The sequence below is a fragment of the Buteo buteo genome, chromosome 5, assembly GCF_964188355.1.
Source record: "Buteo buteo chromosome 5, bButBut1.hap1.1, whole genome shotgun sequence".
Lineage (NCBI taxonomy): Eukaryota > Metazoa > Chordata > Aves > Accipitriformes > Accipitridae > Buteo > Buteo buteo.
Genome location: NC_134175.1, coordinates 13,954,998 through 13,969,114, shown reverse-complemented (window position 1 = coordinate 13,969,114; position 14,117 = coordinate 13,954,998). Strand labels below are relative to the sequence as shown.

At 38.6% G+C, this 14,117-nt stretch overlaps 1 protein-coding gene across 1 annotated transcript in view; it reads right to left on the bottom strand.

The window, feature by feature from the left end:
- BARD1 (BRCA1 associated RING domain 1) overlaps window positions 1-14,117 on the bottom strand; it is a 44,835-nt gene that overhangs the window by 12,774 nt on the left and 17,944 nt on the right. Inside the window, exons 5-8 of the mRNA XM_075027913.1 lie at window positions 11,341-11,421; window positions 10,438-10,610; window positions 2,512-2,620; window positions 837-972 (exon numbers count right to left, since the gene is read on the bottom strand). Of these exons, the coding sequence (XP_074884014.1) occupies window positions 837-972; window positions 2,512-2,620; window positions 10,438-10,610; window positions 11,341-11,421 (499 nt within the window). The remainder of the gene's footprint in view (window positions 1-836; window positions 973-2,511; window positions 2,621-10,437; window positions 10,611-11,340; window positions 11,422-14,117) is intronic.

The following is a 14,117-nucleotide window of genomic DNA, read 5'->3' as shown; positions in this document are numbered from 1 at the left end:
ATACTTGCTGTGAAAAAGGGAAGTCACGTTTTTATAGTTCTAAGCTAACACTTAAATCTTCGGAGGAGGCTCCGGTTTATAGAATAGTACATTTTTTCAATCCTTTTAAAGTTATATTTAACTCTGGCAGGAATCTTACTATGGGATCTCACTGCTTTAACATAAAGCTAACAGAACTCAACTCACAACTCTGGAATAGTAATCAGGGTGTGAAAGATGGTGGGGGAAAATTACTTTAGCATTCCTTTCACAAGAAGGAAGAGCAGCACTCCAAAGAAAAACTAATAGGAGGAATTAAGACAATGTTTCCCTCCTCAAAAAGGAACAAAAAAAACCCCCAAGCCCCATAATTTGGCTCCATCATCTTAATGAAGAACAAAATTTGAAGGAAGGTAGCATGTGAGAAGAAATTTGTCAACTTTTAGTCAATGACATGCTCTTTCTAAAGACACTACCTGCCTAAAACTCACTTCTGGAAGACAAAAGCCTTACAGGATATCTCATATGAGCATAGACCTTAAAGTTGCAAAAGACCTAAAAGAAGTGTAAAGAAAAGAGGTCTTTGAGGAGGACTTGGGGATTTTAAATAACAGACAATATACTGTCAAACTGTGGCTCCCCTAGAAGTCTCCTGCCTCAGTAACCAGGCAGGCTTTATATGTGTTTACATGCAACAACACACCATCATTCTACTACGGCTATAATTCAGGGATTTCAGAAACTGCACTTATTAGGAACAATAAAAAAACACCTGCTTGAGCTACTATCTTAAAGGATAAAGTGCAGAACTGTAGTTAGTTCTATTTGGACAGAGACATTTCAACAAGACTACATACCTCTGCCATTAAATTCAGTACACCTTCGAGCCTTCAGAATTGTTGCTAGTTTGTTCAGCAATTTCTGTTGCTCTGAACTAAGATTGCTCCCCAGTATACCAAGAGGTCCATCTCTTGTCTGGCTGGGGCTCAGTGCCTGCACAAACAGAAAATCCTACAATAAGCTGAATGTTTGGGAACAAAGAAAGCAACTAACTTGTTTGACAGCTTTATTTAATAGGAATAAGCATTTTGAAAAACAATTCATAGCAAGCTTAGGGGACAGGGTCCATAAATAAGTCTCTATAACAAACCAGCTCTAGAGGAAAAAAGCTTGACATTAGAGGTATTTCATTTAGCTTACGCAAGGTACCAAAACAGCTTGTGCATCAGTTTTTTTTCTTCCTTGCCCTTTTTTTTTTTTTTTTTAAAAAGGTGCTGGTGTGCACACATATAGCTCGTTAAACACTGTAAACAGCCTGGCTGACAGCAGTGTTGAAAAAGAAAAAAATTTGCCAATAAAGTAGTAAAGCCTCCTACTTTTAGTGAAGTATTACCAACAGATACGCTAACAATACGTTGAGTAACCTATATAATTAACACCTGCATTTCCTAAAAGTCCCTAATACATTGCCCTGTAAGTAATGAATGTTTAAGTTTTTTTATGCGGATACTACTAACACAAAGTAAGAGGAGCTGCTTGCTCAAGTTTTATGCTGACAACGATATGATACTTCAGCTCCTGGGTCTTCGTAAGTATTCCCAGATTCCATAGTACAGACATACCTTTGAGACCCAGTTACCCTAAAGCCTCAGGCTTTGGATCAAGTCACCCTTATGACCTGGTAACCGTCCATTAGCACACACCCATCACAAAGCAAATTGCAAATACCGAGTGTTTTGTTTGTGACAGAAGAGCTGCATCTTACATTTGCTACAGATGGAAGGAACAGTCATATCCTTGCCGATTTAGCTGCAACAGTTTACTTTTGGCTAACGGGTATCTTATTACCTCAATGAGAAGGGATCATAACAGGCTGTATACCCTAGATAGACTAGGACTGCTTGTATCAGCCAGGTCAGTTTAATCATTATTCATTAGGAAGCACAAAGCATTTCACAATGCAGTAGCTTTTTAAGTCTGAATAACCTGATTTTGGCCACAAGTCCTGAGAGTTCTTGGCAAAAAGGAGGGGAAAACCAAAAACAAAACCCCAAAAACAATCTTCCAAAAGCTGTTTTCAACTGCTGAACTGATATCTTCACTGTGGGACAAAGGACAATACTGGAGCAGCCTTTTAAAGGCACACAAAAGGCACCTGGAGCAAAGACTGCTGCTGCTTTCAGCCAGTTTGGCAAGTAGAACAAATTTAAATATGCAGAAAAACAATAACAATAGCAAAGGTCAATCAATGATACTTCAAGAATAACACAGCATTCATTCTCCTATAATAAAGCCACATTACAAGAAACATGCTTTGTTTTCCCAGATAAAGCTATAACACAGAATATCTTAGCTGGTAAGTGTCCCACCTACATTCTACAAACATTGCCCAAGTCAGTTTCCTAGCCTATTTTAAATCCCCCTGTAAAGGCAGGTGATGTATTGTACTTAGGTCCAAGCCTTCATTAGTGGCAGGATGAACTTACGTTTTTTTAAAAAGCAAAACAAAACAAAAACCACACACACACTTACCTCAGAGGGTTGGTTAAGTGAAAATGATTCATTCTTCACTGGTAACATTAGCACAGACTTCATCTTTTCACTTTCTGCATAGTCCACAGGCCGCAGACCAAATATATTACTGGCAAAACAAGCACAGATGGGTTTAAGTAAATAAAATGTGACTTGATTCTTAACTAACTGGGCACATTAGCAGGGTAGCTTTCCCTCCCACTTTCTTATTAATATGTAATTTCAGCTAAAAACCACAAAGCTTCAAGTAAGAATTGCATCCAAGACAGATGGATACTGAATTACAAGCTGCTGCATTCAGCTGAGGAGTAAGGGATGTTCAGGGCAGTATGTTCAGTTAAATAAACCACAGTCCTTATTAAACCGTTTCAAGATGCGCTTTGATATCATTCACAAGACCCAGAAATTTCAGCTTTAATCTTTCATTGCAGTCATATAATGAAGAAATGTATTTTTGGCTTACCTGATTCTACATACTGTGTTAAACATTGGAGCTTGATGGGGTTATGCTTTTATGGGAAAAGCTATCTGCTTCCTAGTTGGGAACTGTGGCTCACACTTCCAAAATTTGAATATGCATCTCTTTTTCCCCTCAATATGCTGTTCCACAGAACACATTACAGCCAATTCATTCAGATTTTAGTTGGTTTGCCAATTTTGTTGAATACTATCCAGCCTATGTGGCACCTTATAGTTATTAGATATACTTCAAGACCCATTTTCTCCCCCATTCTTTTACTATTACTCAGACAGATACGATTTGCTGTAAACACAACATCAAGCACAGCCATGGCTTCTATCTCTTCTTCACACAACTTCACAGCTGCAGGACAGTAGTGAGTAGAGGAAAGCTTGAAACTGCAGAACAGGTATAATTGCCATTAACAAACACGATCCTCTGCCAGTACTCTTGGGAAACATTCTGCTTGCTTTGCCCTTTGTGAGAATAATGGCTATTCCAGCTGATCCTCTTCTCCCCACCTCATGTAGCTCTGGCTCTCAAAAGGCATAATAAGAGCTTGTTATAAAGGGGAAGCTTGTCACCGAGAACAAAGGCCTGACTCAGTATCTGAAATCCGGCAAGCATAGTCATCAAACAGTGAAACATTTAAAGAGGTCAAAAAACCACTGCATCTTCGAAGCACTGTCTCTTAGTGAGCCACACGTTCCTGTGCAGCGTAAAAATCTAGGAAGCTTTATAGAGAATTCCACATAAGGTCATAACCCATTCCAGCCCAAAGAGAGGCTCAAATCATTAAGTCTTCATTCTGACTTAACTGGGGGGCTTTAGCCAGTACAAAGCTGAAAGATGCATCTGACCTTAGCACCTTTCTATGCTCCTGACTAAGCAAGCACTGCTCACTGATATAGCCTCTTAGGAAAACAACAATCCACAAAAATCCCACACAGAAGATTCTGGGATGGTATTTTACAATAGCTAGTGTTACGATATTACCAACCCCAAGCTCTTCTGTGTTACTAATGAGCAATGAGCTAGGATAATACAAATTCTGAAGACTAAAAGATAATTGGTTAAATCTCAGCCCAGTCCTGGGAGTTGCAGCCCATTAAATACTGTCATGCTGTTCCTGCTTTGTCATGCATCACCAGGGTAGCTCTTGCCCTTTCTTTAAATAAGGGCCATATTCGACTCAAACTGCTGCAGGATAGAGTAACTTTGAACAATGCATCCGGGGGTGGGGGGAGTATATTAGCACATACACTAAAATCACCTTAGACTAGATGGCTGACCTTTTACTGTGAACTAAGCAGGGGGAGGAAATCACTGCATGTCAGTAGCAGAGGTTTGGGAGTGTCTCCCCCTCCCAAGTCACAGGAAGATCCTTGACTGTTGGAAAAAACCTCATGAATGTTTACCATAGATAAATATATAGGCCACCAGTTAAATACAGAACATTTTTTGCCAAAAAAAATGTACAAATAAAAGCTCCAGCTACCCCCTCTGTATTCACTTAAATTTTTCTTTTCTCCATTTTTAAGATCATTTCAGTCACTTCTTACCAGTGTGTTGCAAAATGCTATCCCATCATCATGCAGCATTGAAGAATTAATGGCTAATCACAGGATGTTAAGGTGGCACGGTTAAAGTAAAATGTGACAAACTTGGGAGCTCAGGTCTGTCAAAAGGAACACCAGCCCAAGGGATGGGTTTAAGAGTTTGGAATATTTGCAACAAAGCAGCTTGTTGACCTTCAGGAAAGTGAGAAAAAGTAGCTGAAATAGGAGAAAAGACAGTTTACAAAATAAAAACTAAGACAAGGAACATATCCAGACAATAGGTTTTGAGCATGGTAATGTTTTAATTTACACATCCTTTTCAAAGAAAAAGGATGAAAACCAGATCTGTTCTTTTTAGTTAGGCACCCACTAACCATCCAAAAGGCAGATAATTATGATCAGAAAGAGACCTTGCCCAGTGTCTGCCGAGCTGGTACAATTACCAGTGCAGTTACTTGAGGAACCGTTTTTAATATATTAGGAACGTATGTCATTTTTAGCCCTATGATCAGGATCAAGGACCAGATCTATGCAGCCACAAGAACACCAGTAAGGCATGGGAATGGGAAACAGAAGCTTTTGGAAAAAATGTGTGCTCAAATTTGTCTTTATTCAGCCAAGCTGAACAAGAGAAATCATCTACCTTGGTCACAGTAAAAAATGAATTTTGATCCAGTTTGCAAAACAAAATTAAGTGGGACATGCACATTAGGTCCACCCTGACACAAAACCACAGTATTTTTAGAAATATCCATAACTGCGTTTGTGTGCTCCTACTACAGGTCTGGATTTGTTGAGAATGGGTCTGGTGCATGTGACTGCTTAACAGGACAAGTTCTGCACCCAGAAAGAAGACAGACACAATTGTTTCTACAAGAGAGAAGTAACTATCTTTGGTGCTTAGGCTAGAAGACCAGGTCTCTAAGGCATACTTCTTTCTACCAGAATGCAAGCGGGCTTTTTGCAAGTTGTTTTAAACATTCAAGAGTCAGATGTATCCTTTGATGCAAGCAGTCTCCTATTAGTCAGTCATCAAGGTACTGAATAGTCAGTAGAGGGCTCTTACAACTAGAACAAATTCCAATCAAAGAGTAGGATGTCTGTGCTGAGAACAAAGATGGGCCCAATGAAGAGCAACTCAATGTAATCTGCTGAGTATGACTTTACATGAGATGACAGATGGTATCTTAAGGAGTGACAGATCAAAGAACTTCTTATGAAAAGCTTTAGAAATGGGATTCAGTTTATGGTGCAACATTGCTGAAGTCTTAGGTATGAAGACAACATAGGTTACTGCTGTAGTCAAAAAGAAACTTAACAGCTACCTTCTAAATATTTCATTAAACTTTCAGCAGCCAGGAGAGAAGATAAATAGGGAGACACACCCTTGTCAATTCTTTAGAAGCCCCAAACTTTCACAGCTTTTGATACAATCAAACAATGACTATATAATACTTTGTAATCAGGAGTTTTAAGCTGCTCCATTTTGACACCAGAAGTTATTTGCTGTTCCACAGATGAGCATAAACCAAGTTTTACCCCAGCCTCACAAAAAGAGTTCAGTATTGAATGAAAGTCCCACAACCAGGTCCCAGTGCAGTACTGTAACCACTAATTCCCGTATGGAAATCTGACCAGTTTGGGGGTCTACAGTCAGCATCCGTATTCCGAGAGTGTGGTAAGCAGAAATCTTTTTTCAACCTGACAGAAGGAAAAAAATTTAATCTGCATAGCCAAAAAGACCATCTTAGATAACTAAACAGGGCCAGGGTTTTAATTAACCTGCTGTCAGCAGGAAGTTAAGCATACTGTCTTGCACTTAAACAGGGAAGACCTGCACTATCTTGACTTAGAAAAAGCAGACAAAGTTATGTCAGTGTCATGGGTCTAATGCTTCCTGGAATTAACTGTAGATTATAGTAGCTTTTGCCCCTATGCCATTCATAATTGAAGACCATGGTCTATCCCTAAGCATTCCCATAGGTTTGTTCAGAATCAGACTCACAACTTCTCAAAGACAGCTAACACCTAGAAAAAATAGGGCAACAACAATTTTTACTAATGCTAAACTTATTGTGCATGAAGAACTGGCAAGATAGCCCATTTGAGTGAAAGCATTTAGGAAGTACTGTGAAATTGCAAATGCACAGATCTAATTTTTCAAATCACTTGGCTTGCTGTGAAGCAAGGAAAAAAGACAGAATTCAAGAGAGAGAGCACATGAAAAAAAGCTATAAAAATAAAAATTAGCTATGTGTAGGAGATTAACTTAAAAAAATTAACTAGACCAGCAGGACAATTAATAGGTCCACTGATCCACGTAATATTTTTCATTTGTAGTTCATATCTTTCCCAGTCAGTGAAAACTTCAAATGGCAAATGAAGTGCCACACCTATTAAATCTTACAGATGTCCAAAACATTTTTTACCAAGGAATACTGAAATCCCAGGACTGCTTTCTGGCAAAAGACGTAGTTCTCATCTGTATTCACTTGGTCCAGAAGATATGTAGCTGCTTCATATTACATCCAGTTACTTCTTAATGCACTATGTATTAACACGCAAGGAGAAAAAAACTAGCCTGAAAGACACTCGGAATGAGATGTACTTGATGGGTCTGTGAACCTGATGATCTAAATCTGAAACTGCAAAGTCTCAGCTCCCTGATGGCTAGGGCTATGCTAACATCTGTGTGCCTCATGAATTGAGGTCCCTTAGAAAGTAGCTGTATTTGCTCCCAGATATATCTTGCATTCCTCTACAGACCAGTGGATCTTACCTGCCTTTGGGCCTCCAGTCACTAAATATTGCACAAATTTAAAAACAGTATTTCATCTTGCACAATTGAGTATCATACTAAATTTCAAAACTACTGCTCTAAGCAGGCTATTCAACACAAGCTCTGTTTTTATTCCAGTAGATTAACTCTCCAACACACAAGGGACATTAAGACACAAAACTGAGTTAATTCTACAGTCAAAACAGCAGCAAGACATCAGTCACTTTTGTGAGGTTTCATGCTATACATTTCAGTGTCCCAAGTAACATTTGAATACGTTTATCATGTTCACATTTTACTTAGCTTAGCTAAAGGAATAGACTTAAGTAACCACAGTGAACTAATCAAACTTTCCTTCCTGCCTCCGTGAGGAAATGAAGAATCACTTTAATATGCCAGGACAAAGAGGGCCCTCTCCTGGGCTGAAAGTTAGTTCATTGAAAGCCTGAAGAGCCCACAAAAGGACTAGAAAGTTTCATACACCAAAAACAAAATGCAAACTGAAATTAGACAAATTTATCAGATTGGCAAAATTGGTTTGGTATAGTCTTAGCTCACACATTGCATACCTCTAAAGTTAAGGCACTCCTCAAGTATATTCCTAAATAAAATAAAACTTTAAGAGATGCAAGTTCTACTCATCACTGCTCAATTTCTACTTTAAAGTTCCTAGAGTAATGATGTAAAGGTGAGCAGATCCTGCATTAAGTACAAAGAGGCCAATTATAACTAGTCATACTGAAAAGAACTATAATTGCACCATCTTAAGTGATCACCCTGTTCCACCTTCTGTTTTTAAAACTGTGGTCTGCAGATCTCAGGGATCTAGGAAAAAAGTCACTGAAGAAAAGCAATCTTCTTGTCAGATTTGACTTCATTATAAGGGTACCTGCATCCACTAGAAAAAAAAATATTTAAACCTTCTACCTTAAAGAACATTCAAATCCACTTACCTATACAAATCCATCGCTGTTTAATCAGGACTACAACTACCAGAGGCAGTGGCAGAAAAAAAAAAAGGCATAAGGTTTGCAAAGTCATGATCCAGGGAAAGATCATGGTACAATTCATTGCTGGAAGCTAGCAAGGCACAGGAAGGAAGGCACAAGACATTCTCAGAAGTCTCAGACATACTGTTCTTGTTTCTATCCTTTCTTGGTAGTGTTTGGAAGAGGTCTGTAAAGTCTTACTATTCAAGCCTGAACACTTTGCTTGTACATCCCTTCCTCTGTGTCTCTAACACTCTCTGTAAAAATAGGGAAAAAAAACCCCAACCCCTTTCCATCATCAATGCAATAGTAACATGCACAGTAGCATTTCAGCCAGAGATAGTTTACAGAAGATTTGGAAGCCTCAGTTTTTCCAGGGGGGGCATACAGGACTGGATTTTTGCCAAAGCACCTGTGGTTCCTTTTACCAGACAAATAAAACAAAGATTAAAGGCAGCTAAATTTGTTCCCCAAAAGATTTTAAATATATATACTTTTTTCTTTTAACTTATTAACACCACACACTAGAGATTCCAAGTACCCTAGATATTAAGTCAAGAACAGTGCATACTTAGAAGTGGGTTAGAAGCCATTTTTGATACTCAGAGGTACTGCAAGAGGTACCTAGTTGCAGAGTTGTGACATATCCCACGTCACACCGTTTTAATATACAACTGAACATTACCTGTATTCAGTGAAAAGCTAAGCCAGAGCTTAAGGTTTACGTACATCTTTCATTCCATGATTAAAAATAGGAAGTCACGTTTGTTCATGTAGAATGAGCTGAAAGAGGTTCAGCTTCATCTCGGTTTGTGTGAACACATGCAGCAGAAACTAAGGCTAATGAGACACCCAAAGAGTCCACTGTTGCAATCTGGAGTCTCTGCTGTGCAAATCTTCCAGTGTTTAAGTCCTGTCAAAACCTTGCATCAAAGGTGTTGTCTGTGCTATGCTTTCAAATACCAGAGAGACAAGTGATAAGTGTCACACAACCAGTTCCCAATATTCAAGTGGCTTGAAAATCAGTTTCTGAAGCTGTCAGCTTTTCAAGGTGTAATGCGCTGGTCTTTGTTGTTCAAGCACAAAGTGAAGATGAACAAATGATCCTTGTTTTACTTTTTCATGCTGAAGTTTTGTGGGTTTGTTTTGTGTTGTTTTTTTTTTTTTTTTAAATCCAGTGTATTGAAGATTAAGACTCTTTTTGAAAACCCTATGCTTTTGCATAGAGTATCTTAATTCTGTAAGCTTGAAGAGTGAATACTGAGAGCTGAAGTGATTAAATTGAACTTATTTATGCTTCTTTATGCATTATGCAAGACTTCACCCTATCATGTTACTATATACACACACACACCTATCGACAACGTGCATTGGACTCATTTTATACACACAGGCCCTAGCACAATACTACAACACCTAAACCCACATTTAGTGTCTGAAGTACTAATAGCTCACAGGGTTATTCATAGACTAACAGATACCTTAGCACCTCTTATACACAAATGCCAATATCTTCAGAAGGCATAACTGTATAGAAGATTCAAGTAAAAATATTTCTAAGGGTTTGGGGTTTTTTTTGTTTGGGTTTTTTTTTTGTTGTTGTTGTTTTAATTAAAAAGTATACTAAGGATTAGAGCTTTGATCCAGAATGGAAAAAATAAAAAACGTTACCCAGATCTCAGCCTGTGTCTATGCCATTTGTGAAGGTAGAACAGACTGGACAGAAACACCTTCTGCTAGCAAGTAGTGTAGTAAAAGTAAAGAAACAAAAAGACAGCTGTAGCAGTTCAAAACTCATCTAGCTCAGCATCTTAGATCTGACAGTAGCTATAACAAGATGCCAACTGAAAAGTGTAACAATAGGGTAAGCCTATTTTGTTACTTTCCTAGTACCATCTCTAATACTCCAGCTATCTATGACTCGGACGTCCTCAGTAAAGCTTAGGACAAAGCAAAACAGAAAGCCCTACCTGGAAAAGGAGGATACGAGTATAGTGGAGCATACATTTAACACCCACCCCCTCGCTTCAAATAAATCACATGTATTACTAGCTTTGCTTTGTATTTACTTAACATACACCCTGGAAGCTGTAGCTGTAATGAATGCCGCAGTTAAAAGAACATCCCACATCTACTTACACTGCATCACGGGAGGCACCATGCAAAAGCAGCAGCTCAACAATGCTCACATGCCCGTTCTTGGCAGCATCATGAAGCGGTGAGTCGTTCTGATACCCCGTAGTATTCACTAATGCCTTGTATTGTAGCAACAGCTCCACCACTTCTTTGTGCCCATGATTACATGCCTCGTGCTAGTTAGGTAAATCCGTAAGTAGTAAAGAGAGAAAACTCAAGTAAAACAGAATTCAGAGGAAGGACCTGTCACACCAGTAACACATTCATTTTCAAACACCTCTCAGTAGATGCTTGGGGAAGACGATGCAAAGATACTGCATTACATTCCTGACATGAATTAACCTTGGAACCTGGCACTAATAAAAAGCACAGAGAAGAACTGAACAAAGGCCAACTGTGTGCAAATTATACTACAGGGAACAAAGCCTCCCAGATTACAGACTCTGTCAAGGGTATTCTTCAGGAGAAGTAGTAGTCGTGGTTGAAAAGAACCTTTTGTTTGTTTTCTGCAATTCAAGTGAGCAATTTTTTCATTCAACTACTTTATATATTTCCAAAATGGTAAAAAAACACCTAGGACATTAAGAACCCATAAAACATACACATTGTCTGCAATTGATCATTTTCTAGTTATCATAGTTATATCCTCTGCATTTACAGAATCGCAGGTTAAGAGATTTCTTGGCATGCCCTACCTCAGCAAAGCAGTTGGATTTGGGCAGGTCAGTAGTTGCTAATAAATTCTTTTAAACTTGTTTACTGTCACTTCTTCACTTCACATAATTTTTTGTCACCTAAATGCATGTAAAGGGAACTAAAATATAGGAGAGGAAAGGAGGGATGAAATGAAATCTGATCAGAAGACAGGTGACAGGAAAAAAAAAAAATAAAGTCTTCAACACTCACCAGTGGTGTCCAGCCAGCATTGTCTTTGACATTGGGATCTGCCCCATTTTTAAGCAGCTGTTGAACAGCTGCTAAGTCACCCTACACAGGAAAAAAACATAGTTATTAAAAAGTAATGAAGAAGATACACAAAGACACAAAAATTTAAGAGATGCAAAATTATAATTTAGCTGCAAAAAAGTGTAATGATACAAGTCTTCCGTTAGATATTGTCAGGATGACAAAAACTCAACTGGTTTGGAGACCACAGTTTATCATTACTGTTTGTTTAGAAGCAGCTATACATTTTACACAGTTATATATTTCTAGATAAAAACAATGCACGTAACAGTCTTAACTCAGAATAAATGGATAAGTCTGTGCTGATTGCAATCTGTCCACTAGAGTCAACTGCAAGGATTAAAGTCAGGAACATTTACTGAGAATTTTCTTGTCCTTCAGACTGAATTTTTTTCAAACTAATCTAAATAACTGGCTAGAAACATGCATAGGCGAAATAGATTAATAAGCCTGAGAAGATTCTAGAAATTGTCTTCCCACAAGTCAAAAGGAAAAGAGTTTTATTTAACACTGCAGTTACTACTCATGTTGAATCTCGCTGACACTTTCTCTGACAGTTATTCTACCAAAATAGTTTTCATTTGCTTTTTGGAAGAACGCTATATTCAGTTTTTACTATAAGCAAGGAAATGTATGTGGGAAAGGCTGGAAACTGATGCAGAGATCATGGGAAGAGAAAAGAGGCTGAGTAGAGAAGGCGAAGGAAGCAACTGGGCAGAACTGCGAATCAGAGGTTTTGACAGTCTTAAAAGACAAGTATAAGAAAGAAAGTTGGTAATAAGATTGGAGCATATACAGATGCAGCTATAAATAGGCAAGGAGAAGCCTCCTGCAGAAGCTGAGGCAAAGAAATCTCTGCAGTGCAGGTCTTCTTAAAGGCAGGTGGGAAAAGTAACCCAAAGAGACTAAAACCAAACAGACTCTGATGCCCTTCTTTCACAGAACTGCCCCCACCCCCAGCATGTTGGTACTTAAAACTCAGTTTGTGCAATATCAGCCAGTTCCTGCTTCCAGCATTTGTTACTACAGAGTAGCAATTGCAAAGGTCTGACCTACTGAAAGAGGCACCATAATTCTGTTCAAAAAAAATATCTTTGCTGCAATGTTGAGAACCCTCCACAGCTGCAGGTACACAACTAATGGGGCCAGGCTGACCCACACCTCTTAGCATCAGGTACCACCTCTCAGGCCAAAGCAATGATTTACCTGCACTATTACAGATCAGGAGCAGTTACACACCATTTCTCAGCTGACAGGGTAACAGGGAAGGAGGAGATTGCCAAATGTCATCTAATGACCACAACTACCTAAATAATGCAAGCTTTTCAAAGACTAAACTAGCCTAGTAGGCCTCAAGTTTCTGCATGGCTTGCCACTAATGCCCCAATTCTTTCTATTTTAGGGTTTGGGTTTTTAGGATCCACTAACACTTTCCCTAGACCATGGTTTTGTGATCCCAAATGAAAAGACTAATATACAAACTGGTATCTAGCTCTTGTCCTTGGCCAAACTTGCAATATATGAATATTTGGACCTGTAGTGGGGAACAGAAGTTTAATCCATGATATACAGAAAGTTCCATGCCCTTAAGTAGTAGCAAATCAAGGAATTCCTAAATGTTACTCCACAGTGTACCTTAGAAAAAGTGAGAGAACTTTAAATTAAGCTTTAGATACAACAAAAACTCGATCCCATTTTTTGGTCCCAGCAAAATGTTGCCTTTCAAAGCAATTAAAGGATTCTAACAGCAGCTTATTCATTATGGTTACAAGGTGACAGACATGCATCAAATCTGAAAAGTTATTCAGAGGCAGTTAAGAGTGCTTAGCATTAGATCTTTTTCTACAGAGAGAAGATACAATTATCTATAATGAGTGAGATCCAAGCTTATCATTTAAAGTTAAGTTTGCAAACATGTACATCAAGGGTTTGACATTTCAAGAGTACTCCTTTAAAGCAGCAAGCATAGCTAATAATTTGTGTGGGCATTAGGTAGTATCACAGGTTTTCAGAACTTTATATTAACATTGATTTGTAAAACAGTGCTGCAGTTTTATCAAAGGAAATGTCACTGGTGCGGACACCAGTACTGACAACATCCACAGACTGAAATCCAGGTCTAAGTCAAAATTAGAAAATTGGTGTTTTGCTGTTTACAGAAGACAAATATTGCCATCGCCTCAGCTGTAAATGGAACCTGCTCCCTGCAACCAGCACCTAGCAATGAGAGTGACAGAAAGGGAGGGGAAGCTGTCATGCCAGCTGTACTGCACAATGACTAGATGGGTGCTGTCAATCAGGATTACAAGAGATGTTAACAAAATTGTTCATAGCTAGAACGTGCCTTTTGTCCCCTCAGTGGCTCTTCAGCGAGTTACCATATTGTGAATATTTAGGTTTTTTTTTAAAAAAAAAAGCAGAAGACTAAATTTCAAGAAGCACATCCTTAACAGATGCGTTATCAAGTCCCTTCTGCAAGGATCATCTGACAGTGATCCATGAGTAAAAAAAGTGCAGTTAACACATTGACCAGTTCTATCAAAGTTGATGGAATTACTCTACATTTAAAAGTTAATAAATGTTTCGCTCAGCTCTAAACAAGAAAGAATAAGGACCTGGTAGGGGCAAGTCCCAGCCACAAATATCTATATACCATATGTCTGTCTTCCACAAGTAAGAAAGCAGAAGAGACTACACCGACTGGTATGGAATTGCTA